The sequence below is a fragment of the Phascolarctos cinereus genome, unplaced genomic scaffold, assembly GCF_003287225.1.
Source record: "Phascolarctos cinereus isolate Bilbo 61053 unplaced genomic scaffold, phaCin_HiC Scaffold_4;HRSCAF=312, whole genome shotgun sequence".
Lineage (NCBI taxonomy): Eukaryota > Metazoa > Chordata > Mammalia > Diprotodontia > Phascolarctidae > Phascolarctos > Phascolarctos cinereus.
The window spans coordinates 315019881-315042613 of NW_027555847.1; the positions used below are offsets into that span (position 1 = coordinate 315019881).

The following is a 22733-nucleotide window of genomic DNA, read 5'->3' on the forward strand; positions in this document are numbered from 1 at the left end:
ATCTAGTGCATTTATTTATTTAATGTGCATTTTTTCCCCAGGATATCCTGTGAAAGCTCCTGAGCTTGCTTACAAGTTGCCCAGTACTAACAGTGCAGCCGCTCCAGCCCTGTCTTTATCAGTCAGCTTTGTAGCTTGTTGGCTTGCAAGAGAATACAAATTAAGAACCTACTCAATGCCACATTTTTGGGGGAGGAAATTGATTTACATTCCCTTTTAGTTTCTTTTTCTCCCTGAGGACAATAAATCAGCAACTGCTTGTTATAATTTCTTCAGCAGACACTGATAAGAAATATCCATTTTACAGAGCCTGAGCATCTGGTGTCCGGCAGATCACCACCTGAAAGGGAAGATGTGAAGGTAACTATTTGTCCATTCTTTCCTGAATAGCTGATAGAAGAAAAAATGGCATTTGAGAAAATATTTTCAGGGTCATAATGAACAACTATCCAGAAACTTCTCTCAATTATATTAAAAAATAGTTTGAATTTTTTTTTTTATTGAAATGAGAATCTTGATCCTTCATAATCAAATCAAATTATCTTTCTGGGTTGTTTCCTGGGGAAGATAATGCAGAAAATTACCCCCAAATAAATTTGTCCCTTGAAGACAAGTGTTTGCCATTGAAAATGAGTCTAAATCATAAAAGTCCTTTCTGAGGAGGGAATAATCTGTGGGAAACTTTAGGATATCACCCTGTCCCCCAGAGTATCATCCCCTTTCTGCTTTCAGTTCTTAAATAGGAGTCCTTAAATTCAACCTGTCTAGATGTATCCCAGGCTGATTTTGTGTTTACACATGATGTTATGTTAGTAATCTGTTCTCTAATAACATTTTCTGAAGTGGTTTATCCAGGTTCCAAAATGTAGGAATAATTATAGTGCTAGTATTTTAATTTATAGTTTGTATGTAAATGGTATGGGGAAAAAAATCTGTCTGTTTTTTCCCCAGTGCTTCACAAATCCTGTGGTTCAGCCAACTGAAAATGAAGATTTGGACTTCGGTAGGTACTTAAATGTCACTTCCCATTGTTTTAATTAATGCTGGTATAAAGTTTTGGATTCTAAGAGTTCCACTTTTGTTGTTGTTGTTGTTATTGTTCAGTTGTCTTTCAGTTCTGTCTGAGTCTTTGTGATCCCATTTAGGGTTTTCTTGGCAGAGATACTGGAGGGGTTTGCCATTTCCTTCTCCAGCCCATTTTACAGATGAGGAAACTGAGGCCAACAGGGTGAAGTGACTTGTCCAGGGTCCAGAGAGTCAGATTAATGGAGGGTAGAGTAAATAGGGACTCCATATGGGGTATGTAGTCTTTTCTTTTGAACCCCACCCTGGTATATTTTTATGTCCAGCATCACTTATAATGGAATTTTGCCAGGGTTTTCCCCTTGGAGGCTTAGGGCTGCTTATTGACAGCAGAAGCAGCAGAAACATAAGCTCTCTGACCTTCATCAGAGAGCTCCGGAATAAGTTCTGGGATGTCTGCTCTGGATATTTGGAGCAAATGTGGGACTCCTTTATAAAGCAGGTGCCAGATGCCTAGAAGGTGGGACTGTGTCCCTGTTCAGACTTGGCCAAACTGTGGAGACTGTCATCTGCTCAGGAGAATCCTGTTTTAAACATTTCCCTTTCCTTGCTATCTCTTTCCTCAAGGTAGTTTCTATTTCTTCCCCCCACCCCTTCCCCTGATTTACCAGTGCCTGAATGGGGTCTGTGAAATTATCTAGGAAATTGGAGGCATGACTAATAACTTACCCCAATTGCTTGGGTACCAAAATGTGTGAACAGCACAGCTTTACAGCAGCAAACCCTGGAGGATATGGTTGGATATGACTGATGAATTCTGTAAACATATAAGCAAAAATATGATAAGCACTTGCTTTTTTATTCACTAAAAAAGCAGGGCACCAAAATCCAATCAATAAATTTCTTTGGACTAAATGAAGACCTGAATGACAGCAACAAAAGCCATCCTCCTCCAGTCCACTTCTAGTAACTGGGTAGGGGAGCTGAGAGTAGTGACCAGAGTGAGTCAGTAGCTAAGGTCAGAGGAACTTCCACTGATGAGACACTCAGAGTACTGCAAAACAAGGAGGTTCACTTCAAGCTACGTGAGTGCCTGAGGGCCCTTGGCGAATCTGGCAGATGTGTTGGTAAAAAATCAGTTTGGAAATCATAAAGTACAAAGCAGAACAGAAAGGAAGTACACACAGTGGTGGTGAACTCAGCTGCTAGTCCTTGGCTATCAGCCAGAAGCAGCTTGGATATTTCATTCTTCATAAGATACTGTAGTAATTAGAGCAGGAACTCAGATTAACACCAAAAGAAAAAAAAATGTGCATCTTAATATTTTTGCTCTTTGGGTTGAAAAGAATAATTTATTCATAGGGATGTACAGTGAAAACAGTAAGGAAAGCACATGGTCCAAACAGATATGCCTGTCGTGGGTCACTGGTCCTCGAAGCTTTGCTCTTACTCACACACACAGGATGTGTAATCTGTAAATTGCATCATGCTCCAAAGAATGTTGGTTTTGAAGAGTGTTTACCAAGACACATGAGGGAGGGCGATGTTTATTTGTGAAAAAATAAATGATTATTTTTTCATAACAGTGTCCATGTATTCAATAATAACTGACATAAACTTTAGAAACTAATTACTATGATGCATTCGACACAGCACAGTGATTGGTGCATTGTAAATGCCTACTAAAATGCTTTTTTTCTTCATACCTTGAGTGTTTGTCATCAGTAACAGCCTCTCAAAGATAGATCAAAATGACAGATTTAAGAGAGGTGATAAGGACCTGCAATATACATGTGTGACATTAATCCTTTGACTAATGAAGGAAGGAAGGAAAGGAAACAGGCACGTACCTACTATGTGCCAGGCACGGCACTAAGTGTTTTATACATATTAGTTCATTTGATTCTCACAACAGCTCTGGGAGGTAGGTGCTATTGTTAACCCCATTTTACAGTTAAGAAAACTGAGGCAGACAGCGGTTAAGTGATTTGCCCAGGATCACATAGCTCAGAAGTGTCTGAGGCTGGATTTAAATTCAAGTCTTCCTGCCTCCAGGAGGAGCGCCCTATCCTCTATGCCATCTACCTGCCTCTAATAAGAAAGGTGCAATATCTTCTTATGACGATGTCTTTGTTGGGTAGCAAATCTAAGCTGTTGATATTTGAGGAATCCCCCACCCCCGCCCCAAACTGGGAAAGAGGCAGCCTGGTATAATGAGTGAAAAAAATACATTGGTGGTAAGATAAAAATAAAAGATTAAGTCTCTCCCCGTCCCCCCACCCCCAAAAGCAAACAGGCATGTATGCTATAGGGAATTAACTGAAATATTCAGAAATTTTGTCGATTTGAGTTGAGTTCTAGTTGTAAACAAAGATGAGCATCCCATCTCTGAGATCAACAATCTCTATGGAGGAAGGTGTTCATTCCATCAATTCTTCTTCTGAAATATTAAGTCTAAAAAAAGCCAACTTAATGTTTGGTTTGAGGTTTAAAATAATAGAGATAAATGGAAGTACAATTTGTGATGGTTTTCTCCTCTTTGTTAACTAGTTTAATCATATGCCATCCCCCATCCTTGAATCCCTTGGCCTCTTACTCTATCACTGTTCATGCCTTGCTAAACCCCCAACCCTGAGTTAACCCTATTACCCACCTTTTCTCCTCTTACTCATAGATTGTTGAGGCCATTGGAGCAAGTCATACTGCTGGGCTGTAACTGGTCCATTACAAATTTGTCATCTCATCTTAATTGTGCCTTCACTACTGCAAGATAATTCTTACTTGTTGATTCTGTGTCTCCCTCTCCAAAGAAAGTTTTCCCAACCTTCTCTTTTTTCCTTAAGCCTCCTAAACTACCTCTTCCCTTTCAGTAGAAGAGGCACATATTTAACTGAAAATTAGAGACCTGTCCAAACTTCAAAACCCTAATATAGCATCCCCTAGCATTCCCTTCTTTGCTTTAGTCTGACAGAAAAGGGGAGGTCTTCTGTTGGCGAAGGCCACATCTTCTACGTGTATCCTTGACCCCATTTCCTCCCATGGCTTCTATGAGCTTGCCTCTTGGATTCTATTCTTTCTTCTCCTCCATCCTTAAAACCCCAACTTGAATCTCCTATGCTCTCAAGATCTCATCCCACTGCTCCCTGTTCACAGAAAATCCCTAAGAAAAACGGTGGACACTTGTTGATTCTCCTTCCTCACTCGCTTCTCAACCCAGGTGAAGCTGCTTTCTCTGAAGTTACCCACTAACTCTCTGTCTGAATCAGATGACTTTTTCCTCAGTCCTTTGACCCCAGTGCAGTTTTTGACAGTGTTCATTGACCTCTATTCTCCGATACTTTCTTTTCTTGTAGCCTTTGGGATACTACCCTCTCCCTTTCTCTTCCTATCTGAAAATTCCTTTGCCAAGTGATTATTCATGTACTATTCTGTATCAAGACATTCTCTTCTCCTCCTGCCTCAAGGCTCTGCCCTGGGCCCTTTTTTTTTCCTGCCTCTTTCTACCCTCTCTTATTGATCTTATCAGCTCCTATGGGGTCATTTATCACCCCTGTGCAGGTCACTCCCTAATTACATATTTCACCCCAATCCACCCCTGAACTTCTGAACTCTAGTCCTGTATCACTAATTATCTTACCTGCTGGATATCTCCATCTGAATAGCCAGTGCACTTCTCAAACTCAATGTCTAAAGTGGAGCTCATCCCTTCCTTTTGCCCCCCCCATCCTTCTTTCAAACTTTCCTGTATCTGTTAAAGACATGATCAACCTTCTAGTCATTCAGTTTACAAACTTGGAGTCATCTTTGACTCTTTGCTGTCCTTTACTTCTATACAATCAACCAATGAATTTTGTCATTTTTCCTTGCCAACATCTTTTGTGTTTGTCTTCTCTCTCTTATATACATCTGTCTTTTTCTCTCTTGTACAAGCACTATCTTAGTTCAGGTCCTCATCACCTCTTGCCTAAACTATTGTAAGGGTCTCCTAAGCTCCTTAAAGCACAATCCTGACCATGTCATTCCCCTGCTCAGGAGTCTTCCGTGGCTCCCAGTTGCCTCTAGGATAAAATCTATGCTCTGTTGAGAATTTTACAATCCTTTACAGTCTGACTCAAGTCTACCTTTCTAGACTAATTTTGCATTACCCCTTTATGTAGGTGCCACCTTACCAAACTGGCCTACTTTGTTCCATAGATTCATCATTCAATTTCTGGGCTCCATGCCTGGGAATGCTTAGCTTCCAGATCCAATTCAGGGGTCACCTTCTAAGAAAAACATTCCTGATCCTCTTCATTTTTAGGAAGGGAGGAAGGAACTAAGCATTTATTAAGTATCTACTATGTGTCAGGCACTATGCTAAGTGCTTTATAAATATTATCTCATTGGATCCTCACAATAACCTTGGGAGTCAATTGCTTTTATTATCTCTATGTCTTTATAGTTGATTAAACTGAAGCAGACAGAGCTTAAATGACTTGTCCAGAGTCATCTAACTATTGAACTCAGATCTTCCTAACTCCAGTCCCAGTACTCTATCTACCGTACCACCTAACAACCTCTTTTTGGTTCTCTCTATCATTCCTTAAATCGTGTTATAGCTATTCATTTGTTCAAATGTTTTTAGTCTCTTTCCCCCTAGAGAATGTAAGTGGGGCTTGGGACCCCCCCCCTTTTTTTTTGGCTTTTGTCTTTATATCACCAACACAGAGCCTGGCTCATAGTAGTTGATTAGTAAGCACTTGTTTAATTGAATAGAGGAGAGTAAATCGTCATTGAATTAAAGTTTATGTAATGTGGTTCTCATAGATAATCTTAGTATGTCAGTGTGAAGACATGCTATTCAGAGTGGGCAGGGGCAGGGCAAGGGGTAAGTACTGAACAGTTGACTTTAGTGAGCATCGACTAAAATTGTTCCTAACTGTAATTTGTCTGCTACAAATGTCTCGGCTAAAAAATGTTTTTAATTTACCCAGGCCTAGAAAATAGATACAGTAAGATGAGAGTTATTGCCTGGATGAATTTTGGTGGTTCATTGGTTTGTCCAACACACACTTTTGTTGTGTGTGACGTTGAAGATGGGGAAGAAGAATTAAGATCCATGATAACATGTAGTAGCCTAAAAAGAGGGAGAGCGGAAGAATCTCATTTGCATGTTTGACTTTTTTCCATTGGGGGAGCATAAGACCAATGCCAGGAGTGTGTAGTTAGACCACAAAAGAGAAAATGGCATGATTCATCAGCCTGGTATTAATAATAATAACAACATATTTATTGAATACTTGATGACTTACAAATACTTTCCTCATAACTCTGAGAGAAAGAGGTGGTTAATTATTGTCACCATTTTTAACAGATGAGGAAATTGAGGTTCGTAGAGGTTAGTGATTTTTCCAGGGTCACATAGCTAGTGTCTGAGACAAAATCTGAACCTCAAGGCTTCTGACTCCAAATCTCTCATTCTTTGATAGCTTAGGCCATCATGAATGAATATTCCTGTAGCATATAGAGTGCTGTCCCACATTGCCTTGTACCAGCTGAAGCTTTAAAGTTGTAAAAACATGATGCCATCCACAGAGGCTCACCGCAAGTATCTAACGTTAAAAAAAAACCCTTTTCATGATGTTTATATTGAGCAGATTTTATAGAGTGGTTTGGTTTATACATGTGGCTTGAATCAGACTGCACCAACTTCCTTTTTATTCCCTATGCCATTGAAACTTTGTGTAATTAATTATAGGTAATATGGAGGAGAAAACTTCTGTTAGTTGTTTGGGCTGGGAATAGGTTTTAGGGCACTAAGGAAAAAGATGAATATATAGCGAAAACTAGAGAGACAAAAACACCCTGAGTACATGTCAAGAAAAGCCATTAGACTGATACGGAAGAAAGGGAGACAGAAACACACAGCAGGATGTGATGCTGTTCAGATTGTATAACTTAGAAAACACAAACTTTTCTTTGTTTTAGGCAAAGCCAAGAGAAAAATATCCTCCAAACAGGAAGAATTTTTTTTTTAGTAAAGAGAAGCTTGTAGAAAACAATTGAAAGAAAAACCCCAGATGAAACAGCCATGTAATACAGAAGACCATGCAATAACAGTAGCAGAAGTAATAATAATGGCAATGATAATAATAAGAAACAGTTCAAGTTGTACATAATAAATTTGCAGTTTCATGTGCAATCTTTTTTTTTTAATCATACTATGTTGTGGACATGCTTATTTTATTTGATAAATTTTTAAAAAAACCAAATAATAAACAGCTCATATTTCTATAGTACTTTAATTTTATTTATAATCTTGTTAGAATCAGGTAAAATTGTTATCCCCAATTTTCAGGTGAGAAAACTGAGGCTCAGAGAACTTACTTCATTTGTGTAGGGTCACATGGTTAATCAATGTCAGAGTCAAGATTTGGCTCAGATTTCTCCTGACTCTGGGTCCGATGCTCCTCTACTCTCCCACACTGTCTGGAATGTTGGGTCTATATGAGAAAGTTTGAGCACATCATTTTCTACGTTTTTATGTATTTATCTGGCAGTTTGATATAAGGGCATAAACTTCAGAGAAGTCTGAGGAGTGGTGATAATTGAAAGCATTTACACTTTGGCATGTAATCAAGTAAACAAGCCTAATTAGGTCACAACATTTTTTTTCCTCTTGTATCAAAATAATGTTTGTAGAAGTGATGAAGATTATCAAGCTACAAAAGCGTCTAAAAGTCTTGTTCCCAATCTCCTGTGAAAATGAAGCTTTTGAAGAGTCTCACACTCATTGGTTTCCTTATTTCTCTAATCATGCTTCAGAACCCAAACTTTATTAAATCTTAAGCTCATATTGGTTTCCTTATTTTGCTAATCATGGTTCAGAACGCTAGGAGTTTATTCAATTTTAATCTATTGGACCTGGGACATCAGGCTTTAGTTTTTATCTAATGATTTCCCACAGAACCATCACTAGGAGCCTTTTCACTTGGGGTAAAAAAAAAAAGTCTTGGGGAAGGATGACAATATTTCAAGGTGAAGTCACCCACTCATTTATTTTGGTGTCCTGAGACAAAGCCCCATTCACCCTGTACAAGTTCTGGCTCTAGCTACTCGGGTTCCTAGACTGAAATCTAAAGAGTATTACTTAGCAGGTTTTTCTTCTTAAAGGCAAGGGTAAAACTCAACAAAACCCAAGTTCAATTCTTATTTTCCTGGAAGATAACAATATTTTCATGCTGAATTGTTCACAGATCTTTTCTTTGTGCCCCAGGCTATAGAAGCTTCCGTTGAGGTCTTAACTTCTTGGTTTCAGTCAGCCCTGCTTAGCAAACTAATATTTACCAAGGACTAGTTTTGAAGTTAAAAGAGGAGGGAAAATCCCCCATTAAAGACCACTGGAAATGCAGTGTAATATATATAAATGCTGGCTCAAATTTTCTTCCTTTTGTTCATTTTAAGTTGATTTTCTTATTGTGATTGGTGAGGATCTTAAAAAATATAATTTTTTTGGGTAGAAAACATACTGACTTACTGGAACCTTTTTGGGTGTTATGAAACATAATTTGGTTCTCTTATCATAAGTGTTCTGCCTTTTTCTATTTACTGTGGCTTCATTGTTTGGGGAAAATTTTTGTGAAATGAACATAAAACATCTTTGAACTAGATGCTTGGGATACATTGGAAAGCATTTACCAAATGAGTTGAAAGAATATCTAATGTAGATGAGTCAAATAAACAAAATGATCCTGAGTCAGGCTAGTTTGGGACTTCAGGCCTATACTGTGAGGTCGACTTCTCTCGGCTCATAACAAAGAATGTGTTACATTATAGGCATTGGGGCTAGAGCTGTGCCTGATGTTCTGATGGATGTAGAGCTTTGCCTTTTAGGCACTTGCCAATGTACTTCATCAATGAGCCTATTTTGAAACATTATTGATAAGTGGCTGACTTTAGAATTAGAATTTTGAAACTCAATTTGGTTCTTTTTTTAGTATCTGCTGTGTGTTGGGCGGTAAGGCAGCTCAGTGGATAGATCACTGGGCTTGGAGTTGGGAAGACCTGAGTTCAAAAATCTGGCCTCAGATACTTTCTAGCTGTGCAACCCTGGCCAAGTCACTTCACCCTGTTTGCCTCAGTTTTCTCATCTGTAAAATGAGCTGGAGAAGAAAATGACAAACCTTTTCAGTATCTTTGCCAAGAAAACCCCAAATGGGGTCATGAAGAGTCAGACATGACTGAACGACAAAGTGTTGGGCATTATGAGAGATGCAAAAATAGAAAGACAAAATCTACACAGTCCCTGTCCTCAAGTAGCTTACATTCTACTTGGGATGAAAGGATGTCTTGACCTCTGTTTATCAAAGGAGTAACCTATAAGGCATGTTTGAACACACACACACACACACCCACACCCCAACAAAGAAATGGAAAAAAAACCCTGTTGTGTTTTAATTCACTAGGAGTATAAATGTGCTTTGGTTTATGCAGCACGTGCAAGCTACAGACTAATGATGGGCCGTTGTTAAATAATTCCTTCATTTGCCTTTATTGAGTCTCCTGATAAGTATGAGAACAGAAAGAAAAGTTCCTAGTGAATTACCTTGATTTATTGTCACAGGAGATTTTTTTATAGGAAAAAATTGATTCTAATTTATTTTCATTAATAATGATGGCATGATAGAAATCTATTTCAACTCATTTCACCTAACTTAGACTATTGGTATCATTTCTCTCAACATGTTTGCTTGAGAGATATGGAGACTATGCCTGATTATTTTTAAAAAGGTTTTTTATTAAAAAACTCTTAACTATTGGGCCTTACTTGGATTAAAAGGTTAAAGAATATCCATAACAACAGAAAACAAAATCTCAGTACTAAATAACGACCTTTCTTTTTTTCTCTATTTTTGATCATTTTCCCCTTTTATTTATTTTATTAAACAGGATTTATCTAAGAAATCATAGATAGATTTCAGTCTGTATCAGTGGAGAGAATTTCCACCCCAGGAATTCACCTCACTGACAAAATTACAGCTCCTTTGTGGGTTCATGTATATATTTTTTCCTCATTAAAAATGAGGAGTCCACTAGATAGCTTTGCGTAGCTATCACATGCACTAGGCTGGGCTTCAGACATAGTTACATACAGAAACAGGGCAGCCAATGATAGAGCCCTGAGCAGAAAGTGATCAATTGTTTTCTTCTAACTTGTAAATGAGTAGAAAAAGAAAGCAAGGGAAAGAGTGACACTGAGGATACCTACAACTTGGAATGAGCTGTTGGGGCAAGTTCTCTGGGGTTTTAACAGTGATTAAAATATGTTCTTTAAATCAAAAATATGTCACAAAGTTGTCCTTGTCTCCTAATATGCCTCAGAGTCAGGGGGAAATAGATTTCACATCCTAACATCCACATGAATGTGGAAAGAAGTTTTTGATATCATCTAGTCAAATTCCCTCATTTTTCAGTTGAGGAAACTGAGGCCCAAAGGAGCAAGCAACTTGTTCAAGGTCACATAATCAGTATTAAACACCTACTAAGTGCTGGGTGCTTGATAGGTTCTGAGGAAACACTTAAGTAATAAGTGTCCAAGGCAAGATCTGAACCCAGGTCTGTTGACTCTACATCTAGCACTCTCACCACATTGCCATCATCTCATGTAATTGACATCACTGCTCAGAAAATTGTTATTGGTCACATAGCACATTTCATACCTGATTCAATCCACGGGGTAATTTTATCATCTTCTGTATCATCTTCCTTTCTCTCCTTCTTCTGACACATATATAGACTGACTCATGCTAAATGACTGATACAAGATTTCAGCTGGGCCCTTAAAACTTGCCTTCTCATGTAATGTTCACATACAATTCCCACCGCCAAAATAATTCCATTCATTCATTCCCCCATCTATTAAGCATCAACAATGTGGTAGACACTGTGTAAGTTGTTATGAATGCAGAGACAAAAAAATAAGATTGTCTCTGCCCTCAGGAAGATTATATTCTTTTGGCTTTTGTGAAATTAATACTCCTTTCCCTTAAAAAGGCTCTTTATTCTAACATTCAAATTAATTTTTAAAATTGATGTTAAACTTATCTAAAGAAAAATCTTAAGGTAACTGTGGCTATTAGAATGTGAAATGAGAGTTTGAGGTATGAAAAGAATTCCAGAAATCTTGTTCATGGAATTTGTGTTTAGAAACTTGGAATCTTATGAATAAACATAGTCATCTTCTAACCTTTGGTATATCACGGTCATTCCAGGACTTAATATTCTCATACATTTGTGTACATGCACGTGCAAGAATGATGTCTGTGGGATTGCTGGGCAGCAATTTAGTTGACTATATAAGCTTATTTGCATGAGTTCAGACTTGCTCATTATTGACTGCCTTGTGGCTGAGCTCCAGAAAAGGATAGGCTCAATTAAAACTCTGGTTAGCTTTCCTTACGAGGCAGCACAAGTGCTAACAATTCATTGGGATAATTTTTCTTTGTCCCCAGGAGTGCCAGATTTAGAAGAAAGTTGTATATTACACTGCTCATCTTTAGGCTTAGCAAAGAAATGAAAAAGACTATTCACTAGCTTTTAAGACTCCAGCAGAAGTATGGAAATATATTTTATGTGATTGTACGTATGTAACCTATTTAAATTTTTTTTACCTTTTAGAGAAGGGGGAAGGAGAAAATTTGGAACTCAAAATTTTTTTGAAATAAATATTAAAAATCATCTTAATGTATAACTGGAAAAAATAAAATACCATTTAAAAATACCCCAGTAGAGAGCTTTGTAGAGCTATCACATGCACTAGGCTGGGCTTCAGATGTAGCTACATACAGAACTAAGGTAGCCAATATTAGAGGCCTAAGTGGGAAACAATCTGTTGTTTTTTTAAAGCTCGTAAATGGGTAGAAAAAGAAAGAAAGGAAAGTAGTGAAAATGAGGATACCTACAATTGGGGATGAGCTGCTAGGGCAAGCTGTCTGGATTTTAGTACTATTTGAGTGATCACGTAGGTTGTTAACCACTGAGATTTCTCCTGATCTTTCTTTTGAAGTTAAGCCTTCCTTCCCTCTGACTATTATTTAAAGGTTTAATTGGCTCCTTTCCTCTTTTTGTCCCCTCCTTTCCTGTCCTTTCTTACTATTTTTTGATCTGTCTCTGCTTCTGCTACTGAACCCTTCCTTACAGTAAAGAAAAACAGATAACCATAATGGACCCGGAAAACAACTGTCTTGACTGTATAGAAATGAATGTCCAGCTTTCCATCTCTTTCACCTCTCTTACTGGAGGAGGGGAGTATTTTTTTTTATCATCTGTTGTCTGGAACTGAGATTTATCATTACAATTAATTTGATTTCCTTCCTCTCACTTCAGTGAGACCTTCTCAGTGGCAACAGCCCTGAGGATGTATGTTGTGAAGAACAGTCCAATTATCTTTACAAAGATGATAAAGTAATAAAATGGTTAAAGGTTTTCCTAGTTCCCTCAAGGTAACATGGAAACTTCATATAATTTATCATTTTTAAAAATTCAGTTGGGGTTGTAAACTGTATCTGAATTCTGACTATTCTATTTAATTGAAAAACACAATGTGTTTATTAAGTCCTTCCTCTGTGTAGAGTGCTGTGCTAAGTGCTACTGGAAGTTTAGTTAAAATAAGGCACTTCCCTTACCCTCATGATCCCTAAAGTCATTAGTAAGTCACATGCACAGAAAACTATCTAACTTGTAGGCTACCATCCTAAGCTTTGGACTTATGTGGACTGGTCCAATCTTGAAGGATCATAGGAAGGCTTCCATTTTGATCCACCCAGAGTTTACTTGAGGAAATCTCAAAAGATAGCTTATATCGAGGTTTTTGTAGATGGAGGAGGAGAGAGTGAAGTTGACGACTTTATACAGCTTTGCCTCACTTAAATCCAATTCATGCTCAAGTCAAGATGTCATTCTTGTGGTGTGATTGGTCTTCTTCAAGAATGAACGATGGGGGCAGCTAGATGGTGAGGTGGATAGAACACTGGCCTTTGAGTCAGGAGGACCTGAGTTCAAATCTGGAGTCAGACACATGACACTTATTAGCTGTGTGACCCTGGGCAAGTCACTGAACCTTGATTGCCTCACCAAAAAAGCAAAAAAAAAAAAAAGAGAGAGAGAGAATGAAGGATGAACAACAACAACAAGATGTAGGTAAAAGATTTGTTTTACAATAAATTAACTATTTTAAGTCATGAATCCCCTCAGGTAAACTCCCCTTTTATCTGTTTCAAACTGATCACCCCTCTTAACAAGTTCCACTGCTGGCCCTTTATCCCATCCAGTTGATTATCCTCTGTCTCTATGGTTCCAAGTTACTAGCTGTGAACTCCATTAGTCCTGCCTTCAGGGCAGTGATGGACCTCTTAAGAGTCATCTTAGGTTTTACAGAATCCCAGAATTCAACAGTTTCTACCTGCAAATAAAAGAGATCATTTCATCCTACATATAAGTCCGTTTAAAAAACCATTTTTTTGCATTAAAAACTCTATATGAAATTCATTTGTATCTATTTCAATTTTATTTTGACTTTTTGGTCATGAAATTATAAGGTCTACTAATGTATTTTGGCTCCATTCTGTGCTGTTTAAAACAGAAGCATATGTCTTATGCTTATTAAACTTTGAGTTTAGGATTAAGCGAGGATTGACTCCACAGTGAATAGAACAGTGCATAAAGTGCCAGGCCTGGAGTCAGAAGTCTCATCTTCTGGGTTAAAATTTGTCCTCAGACACTTACTAGCTATGTGACTAGGGGCAAGTCACTTAACCCTGTTTGCCTCAGTTCCTTATCTGTAAAATGGGCTGGAGAAGGAAAGGGCAAACCACTTCAGTATTTTTTCCAAGAAAACCCCAAATGGGGTTGCAAAGAATCACTTACAACTGAAACAATTAAACAACAATAACAAAGGATCTATTCTTTTAAACTCCATTTCTCTTTGAATTCAATTTTCAATTTTAGATCACTGATTTTTCCCCAAAAAATATTTCTTTGGAAAAACAAGAGGACAAAACAGTTAATTATCAAATGCACTTTCATAAAAAAGTAAATTACCAAATGCAACTGAATGAGATTCATTTTCAGCTTGGGATCATGGAGGAAGCATGGGAATGGAATGTCTGGATACCTCCTTTCTGTTGAATTTCTGCCAGCTGGGCAATTTTGAGGATAATTTCCTGGAGCCTCAGTTTCCTCATTTGTAAAATGAAAAGCTTGAAGGAAAAGTTGATAAAGGCCCTTTACACTTTCGTTTTTATTCCATTTTCCCCTCTTTGTTCTTTCACAAGGTTAAGAAATATGCCTAGAAGGAGATGAGAACCTGGCTACTTTTTAAGCACCCTCTGGATCTTTATCCTTTTAATTCACCTTTCTATCTTGTAAACATGTTCTGAAAATCACCAACTCATGTACAATATAGAATGTGCATAAATAGGAATGGATTGTGGCACATTCAGTTATAAGGGCACATGATTGTGAAAAGCTATTTAATGAACAGAGAGAACAGTTTATCACCATGTGGAATGAGCTAATCTCCCTTAATTAGACCATGACAAAGAAACTAGAAAAAGCTTGGACATAAGTGACATTCTCATTGTGGCCTAGAGAGCCAATATGACAGAGTATTTGAAAGAGCATTTAGAACAGGAGTCAGAAGACTAGATTCAAAGCCTCATTCTGCTACTTCTTAGGCATGTGGCCTTGGCCAAGTCATTTCAACCAACTTTATTCCATTCCAAACTCTACTATGTGCTAGTTGCTGATCATTGTTGTTGTTATTGTTGTTCAATCATGTCCTGCTCTTTGTGACCCCATGGACCATACTGCCCATGGGATTTTCTTGGCAAAGACACCGTAATGGTTTGCCATTTTCTTCTCCAGTAGATTAAGGGGAAAAGAGGGTAAGTGACTTGCCCAGGGTGACGTAGCTAGTAAATGTCTGAGGCCCAGATTTGAATTCAGATCTTCCAAATTCTAGGTCTAGCACTCTGTACTGAGCCACAAAGCAGCCTCCTAAACAAACAGATGATAAGTGACTTTCCCAGGGTCACCCAGCAAGAAAGTATCCAAGGCCAGAACTGAACTCAGGAAGATGAGTCTTTCTGACTTCAGGCCCAGCTGGCTCTCCACTGAATCATCTAGCTACCCTTGTCACTGGTGGTACAAAGTACAAAATGAAAATCCCTGTCCTCATAGAGCTTACATTCTACTAGAGAGATACAACTTGTGCACAACATGTACCTAAGCTGGGTCTTGAAAGAAAAAAAAGAATCCAAAAGGTAGAAATGAAGCAGCATAGGGAGAACATTTGCACAAATGCATGGAGGTAGAGCTTCTTAATTGATATATCATTATATGAAACACAATTATAGATCACAAAGCAAGTTTGGGAAAGTCACTTCACGTTTCTAGAGGCAGCTAGGTGGCATAGTGCATAGAGTGCTGGACCTGGAATCAGGAAGACCTAAATTCAAATCTAGCCTCAGACACTATCTGTGTGACTCTAGGTAAATCATGTTACCACTGTCTGGCTCAGTTTCCTCAACTGTAAAATGGGGATAATAATAGCCACTACCTCCCAGGGTTGTTGTGAGCACTAAATGAGATGATACTCATAAAATATAGTATTTAAATCCTCTTCCTGCCTATTTTCCTTCCTTCGCTTTCACCCTTCTTCCCTTTTTTTCTGGGCCTGGTTCCTTATTTGTAAAACGAGAGGAATCATTTCTGAGATCCTTTTCATTTCTGCTATTCTGTGGTCCTATGGGACCAGAGTTATCTATTATTTTTATGGTATGTAAACCTTTAGAAAATCTTAGTTGCAAGAATTCTGCTCAGGTGTTGAACCTGGCTTAAAGATCATTATGTAAAATTTGAATGACTTTTGGGATTGTGAAGATTCTAATAGCAAGAGTTTCTACCCTTAGGAAGGAGAGGAGCTAGAAATCAGTATTGTTGGCAGTTGGTCATACTATTACTGATCTGGATTATATCTTTTAACACTTAAAATTAATTTTGTTGGGATGGAGAACTCATGGTGAAATAACTCTCTCTGTGAATGAGAATCTGAAATTGTCCTGTAGTTTACAGCCTTAAAGAGTTGTCTAGGCACTGACAGGTTAAATGATTTACCCACCCAGTTTATTCAAAAGCTTGTATTTGTACCAGGGTCTTCCTAACTTCGGAAGCCATCTATACTATGCCATGATACCACTGCACACACATATATACATGCACATGCACACTTACACACATTCATATATGTGTATATATATATATATATATGTGTGTATATATATATGTGTGTATATATATATGTGTGTATATATATATATACATATATATATATATATATATATATATATATATATATATATATATATATATATATATATATATATATATATATATATATATATTCTATGTGTGTATTCATATCCGTACATCCATATATACCCCCAAATTGCTATGAAAACACTTTTCTCCCTTGGTGGATGATTAGAATTCTTTCACATATCTCAATCTACTAATAAAACTATTACTTTATAAAAAGGATTCCTTTAAAAGTCAGTGTGATTGTAACTCATAATGGCAGGGTTTTTTGGAGGGGATAGAGGAGGGTCAGTGCTTGCTTTAAAGATGGTGCACACAGCTCTGAAGAGGGTTTCATGCTGTCTTAAAATTTATAGCCATGGGTTGACTGCTCCCTCATTGAAGTTTTATGTTAATAAAAAGTATTTTGCAAATAGTGTTTGCCTTAGAGATCGTTTAGTCAAACCTCATCATTTTACAGATACAGAAACTGAGACTCAGACAAGTTAAGTGATTTATCCAAAGTCATCTCGCTAGTTAATGAGAGCTCTCCCCATTCTCAGGCCAGCCAGTTCTCTGTTGTTATGTTATCCTCATCTTACTTGATATATCATAATATGAAACACATTTTATGTGATATATACATAATGTGTATATAAATATACATGCATAAACATAAACCATATATAAAATTTTAATATTCTTTTCTAGGAAGAGGAATTTTGGGTAGAGAACTGATGGAATCTCCATTCTCCAATATAGTATCAATAACTGATAATGATATTAACGTCTAATTTTCCACAATTAGGCTCATTATGCTACTCTTCCTTAGATGAAAAGCTTACACACAGAACAAAAATAAGGCTTCTGAGAATCAACGGAGTTTTCATGGGGATTGTTATATTTTGTGGGGGCTGCTTTTACCTGGGTACACTGAGCAAGTTTTGATAGAAGACTTAGGAAAGTTGTACTCACTTGGACCTCTGTTTAATAAAATAAATTGTTTATCTGATACCTTAGGTTCTGTATCTTTACCTGTATCAGATAAAGGAACTTCACTCTTGGGACAAGTCCCTAATCTGAAATTCTCCTTATAGCTCCAAGGACTTAAGGAATATCATTTGGTATTTTATAACCTCTTATAACTACTGAGTGTCTCAATATTGTATTGGTTTAGGTCATGGTTGACTCTACAGTCTGCTACCCTTTCTTAGCCTCTAAGCTAACCCTAACCGTAACATGCCAGCCCCTCCTATGAGTCAGGAAGCGTAACAGTGCTTCACCCCCCCCCCAACTTTTCCCCGGTTTTCTTTTTGGGGCCACAAAAATTCCTTCGGACAAGATTGTTCAAGTTAAAAGGGGCTGCTTCTCATGTCATTCAGAGTAGAAGGATGGGATTGAGGAGGAACCTGGGTGACCCCTTGTACATGTGGGAGAATAACATATTACTGTCCCAGTTTCTTTACATGAAGCTTAGAGCTGGAAGCTACTGATCCTCCCATTTTGTGGGTGAGAAAATTGAAACCCAGAGAGGTTAGGTGATTTGTCTCTGGTCAGATAGTTATTTAGCTAGGCAGAAAGAGAACGTGCAACAAATAGGACATTTATCAAAACAGAAATAACTTCCCATTAAATTGAAATTTTATAACAAAGTGAGTTCTTGATACAATTCTCATTTGGATTAGAAGTTAACATTTTTTTTTTCCAGCTGCTGACTTTGCTAATAACAATCTCGTCTTCCTCTGTTTGTAACATAAATGGAGTAAAATGTTACATAATCCAACTCTGCATTGACTTGGTTCTTGTATTGTAATCTCTCTCCTTTTCTAAATGTAGGAAACAGACTAGGAAAAAAAGTAATGAAGTTCAGCTTTTGAGCAATTGAAAAAAAACCCCAATAAAGTACTAGAGAAGAAATAATAAAAAATATCTCCTCTTTCATAGCAGTAAGGTGGAGGACTATAGGACAGAATATCGCATCCATTGCCAGATTATGGACAGTTTGGTGGCTCAGTGGATAAAAGCACTGGGCCGGGAGTCAGGAGGACCTGATTTAAATCCAGCCTCAGACAGTTTATTAGCTGTGTGTGACCTTGGGCAAGTCACCTAAACTCGGTTTCCTTCAGATTTCTTATCTGTAAAATGGGGATAATAACACCTCCTTCCTCCCAGGATTGGTGTGAGGATCAAAGGAGATAACAGTTGTAAAGCACTTAGCCTAGTCCCTGGCACTTTGTTGTTGCTCTTAGGTGTGTCTGATGCTATGGACTATACTATCTATGGGGTTGTCTTCTCCAGTGGAGTAAGGCAAACAGAGATTAAGTGACTTGCCCAGGGTCACACAGCTAATAAATGTCTAAGGCTGAATTTGAACTCAGATCTTCCTGACTCTACTGAGCCATCTAGCTGCCTTCTTGTGCCTGGCACATAATAAGTAGTCTATTAATGTTAGCTGCTATTATCATTGTTATTATTAGCTCTCAGTGGAATGTTTTCATTTAATCTTTTTTTCTTTTTACCCAGGAATGATTCAACCTGTAGTGGAGTAGATCAGATATTATGAAAGATTAAAAAGTATCCACAAAAATACATTAAAACAATCTCCAGGACCACCAAAGACTTACTGGAGAATCTTGGGCTGTGACATTTTTGCAAAGAACTTGGTTAATTGTAGCCTGTTGGAAGGGTCTGTATTTGGAGAACAGGGAAGTTAATTTTGTGTGGTGAAAAGATGTTGGGGGAGGGGATAATGGATTCAGACTGAATGCTAATCACTGTTGAGTTGTTCAGGGAGACTGTGTAAGAAGGGATGATTTGTTGTAAATTAGTCACTAGTTTTATTGTTAAGGACTGAAAGTTTAGAGCTGTGTTGTAAAGGTGCCAGGCCCACAAAATCCTTATGATAGACGGCCTTACTCAGTGACAGGTCTAAGGAGAATACTCAAATCAAACATAACGTGTGTGGCTGGAAGACTCCTTTAATGAGATCAGTATTTTTCGTTATAATGCTGAAGCTTTCTGCCCTTTAGGTTTGAAAAGATAGGGGATCTGTATTGTTAGACAGGTTATCGGTGCTTTCTCAGCTGTAAGATCTGAAACATTGCTAAGGCTGTTAATACTAAGGAGATACATAACCTGGCATGCAGCATCCAGCTTTCTGCTTATATCTGCTCTACCAGCTCAAACTTTTAACCTAATGTTGCACAGAAAAAAAAACACCAAAAAACAAAGCCCAAAACTTTTTTTTTCCTTCTGAAAAATGATACTGTTGACACCAAAGCCCAGTGAACCTCTATTTTTGAAGGTGTGTTTTGTTTTGCATTTTTTTAAATAGTCCTCGAAGGCTTGCTTTCTTAGTCACTTTCAATCCTGGCTTCCCTCCATTGTTCATTTCCATTTTCAGCAAAGAGAAAAGGTGAGTTAATGATTCATTTGCTCCTATTGACCTTTTGAATAACTGGACTGTGATGTATCAGTGTTGCTTCTAGTTTCCTCTCTCTTGGTGCCCTCTCTCTTTAAAGAAAAAAAAAACAAAGAAGCCAAACCCCCTCCTAGTTTAGCTTTAATATTTACAGGCTGCGCTTGTCTACATGCCTGGACGCCTGAAGGGAGCACACCATTTACTGCTTTTCCCTCCCCTGAGTTAGTGAGCTATTTGATCCTGCCCCATTCCTTCCTTGACTTTGCATCACACTTAGACTTGACTGCCTTGGACGGCTGCAACGGGCTTCCTGAGGATCTGTTGATTGAACAGAAAGGATGGATTCAGATTCAGACTCACCTTTTAACTACTCATGGCCTTCTTTTCCTAAAATGAAGATTCGAAGACAGGCATCCAGACAAGGTAGATGCCACTGTTGTTGTTAGGGCTGCTGCTGCTGCTGCTGCTGTTTCTTAAAGATTAAAACCAAGTTTTCTGGCATATGTGTTTGAAGGTAGCTATTTTTTATGCAGCAAATTTTATCTAGCCTGTTGTGATAAACTTTATCACTGTCCTTTCCACTCTTTCCCTCTTGTCCCTGGGATCTGCATCGGATTCCTAACCTATTATGTTACACATAGGCATTTATTTAGTGGGAGTTCAGTGCAGAGTAGCTGGCTTTGCGTTGTGGCACAGTTACCTTGGGGGTTGCCGTGTAAAGTTTTTCAATCTTCCATACACTAATGCCTAGACAGCTTTATATGGACACTTAGTAAAAAGCTCTACGAGATTTGTATTTTAATTTATAATGTGAATTGTTAGCTTTTTTGGTTTCAAACTAAAGGAAGTTGTTGGATCAGTCTGACCCATATGCCTTCTGGAATTTTACAGATGTGGGGTGTCTTACTCAAATGTCAACAAGATTTTGTCCAGCTAAGGAGTAATGGATGGAGACATTTTAAATACATCATCACTGAGTAGCTTTAAAAAAAAAAGCCAAAAGAACAAAGGAAAACTTACTTGAACTGTAATAAATGATGTCGTTTACACAGGTCTTGCACTGAGTACAAGCCACCTTTGTTGTAATCCAGTCCTTGGAAACCAAGCATGGGGTGTGGGGGGAGGGTAGAGAAGGGCGTGGTATGCAGAGTAGTTTTAGTTGAGCATGTCCATTAAGGAGATGTGGTGAATAACCACTTGCTATTATTATAGACTAGCAAAGCCATGGCATAGTTGGCAGGTTTTGGTTGCTCTAGAGGGTTCAAAATGGAAGCCTGGAAAGTTCCTGGAAAACTCTTCCTTTTCTTTTCCAGTGCAAATACTTTTGTTGTTCATAGGATCGTAGAATTAGAGAGGGAAGGGCCCTTAGAAGCCATCAGTCTGACTCCCTCATTTTACAGATGAATGAACAGAGGCCTAGAAGAGTTAAGTGATTTGCCCAAAGTCACACAGACTGATAGAGATGAAATTAAAAACCAGGTCTTCTGACTAAAAATCCAGTATTCCCTCCAGTTTGAGTTATTGCTTCTGTTCTTATATACAAAATAGAAAGTTGAACAAAATGGGGAGTGGGAAGGAAGCTTACTGGTCTTTATAAAATTAGAGGCAGAATACTTAAATATGTTGGTGAATAGAGAACAGGTGGATGCAAATTTCTGATGATTAGCACATGCCTGGCACATAGTACTTAATAAATGCTTGTCCACTTCCCCTTCCTCTCTCTCTAAACAACCTGTTCTGTCATTTAAGACCAAATTATAATCACAAACATAGCCAAGTTCTTTTTCTTACCTTCAATTAGAGTCTAGTTATTAGAGAGAGAATTTTCTATTAGCTTATATTTGTCTAGTGCTTTTAGGCATATACAACTTTCCTTACATGTCTGTGAGGTAGCATTGCTGTCCTCTTTTTGTAGATGAAATTTCAGAGATGTAAAGTGAGTCTCAAGCTAAGAATTATAATAAAAGTTACCAGCTTAGATATTTGGTGAGGAAAATCTTTTGCTTTCCCTATAAATCGGAGAGGTTGTTATATTGCTGGGAGAAGATCTGGCCTTGCCTAAAAAGCACACATCCAAAGGACTTTGGGCAACCTGTGATTTTGCCCTGTGCAGAGTCTAAATGGGAGAGGGAGTTCCTGGAGAGTGAGGTCCTCCAGATACTTCCATTTGTATTTGATATTGTTCTGGTGGTATCAAGCTCCCAAGTAGAGGAGGCACCTACCTATTCGGTGGAAGTATTCTCCACCACCTCCCCACCCCCAACCCCTAACATGTACACATATGAACACAAAACCACAACAATCATTGAAACCACAAAACAACCACAACTTCAACTATAAACCTTCAGCTGATTTGTCAAGCTTGGACTCTACCATTTGCAGGTTGTTCCAGTGTTAATCAGTTGCTGTCTTTTTAGGTCCCCTTTGAAATTTCAGGTAATAATGGAGTGTGTGGGAATGGAGAGGGGGAGAGGTACTAATGAGGAATATGCAGTTAATTCACTCTTACCTTAGTCTAGATGTTATAAATTGCTTCTTAGGAGCTCAGGAATGAGGCAGCATGAGAGTACAGGGGAATAGAGGGGAATGAAATAGTGAAGAGTTACTAAAGGGTATGGAAAGAGAGGATAAAAGAAAATCCAGAATCAGAGATTGTGGGATTTTAGAGCTAGAAAATGCTTTTGAGATCTTTTGATCCAATACCCTTATTTTGTGGATGAGGAAACTGATGCTCAGGGAACTTGCCCAGTGACTTCTCCATATTAAGTGCTTATTAAATATTTGCTGAGTTGAATCTTGTTAGATCATATGGCTAATTAATGATGGAGCTGATAGTAGAATCCTGGTCTTCTGACTTCTAGGCTACTGCTCTTTTAGGTCAGGCTGATGCTTTATCATTCTGCTTAAGGGGATTCTAGATTAGGGCTCTAGGTGCTGTTTTGGTGAGACAGTCATA

General features: G+C 38.1%; 1 protein-coding gene and 1 long non-coding RNA gene across 6 annotated transcripts in view; one reads left to right on the forward strand and one right to left on the reverse strand.

Annotated features, from left to right (window-relative positions):
- ARHGEF28 (Rho guanine nucleotide exchange factor 28) overlaps window positions 1-22733 on the forward strand; it is a 249912-nt gene that overhangs the window by 74828 nt on the left and 152351 nt on the right. For 3 of the 5 annotated variants that reach the window (XM_020998382.2, XM_020998383.2, XM_078153157.1), the window contains exons 6-7: window positions 308-360; window positions 952-1003. In XM_020998382.2, coding sequence (XP_020854041.1) covers window positions 308-360; window positions 952-1003 — 105 coding nt within the window. Of the gene's footprint in view, window positions 1-307; window positions 361-951; window positions 1004-19941; window positions 20201-22733 lie in introns of those variants that run through there. The other 2 variants (XM_020998385.2, XM_020998386.2) reach the window with 1 other exon arrangement.
- LOC110216543 (uncharacterized) lies at window positions 215-20285 on the reverse strand. The gene is made up of 3 exons (XR_002326806.2): window positions 20138-20285; window positions 1753-1840; window positions 215-340 (listed from the first exon to the last, which is right to left on the reverse strand). It is a non-coding gene; the product is annotated as an uncharacterized LOC110216543 (long non-coding RNA).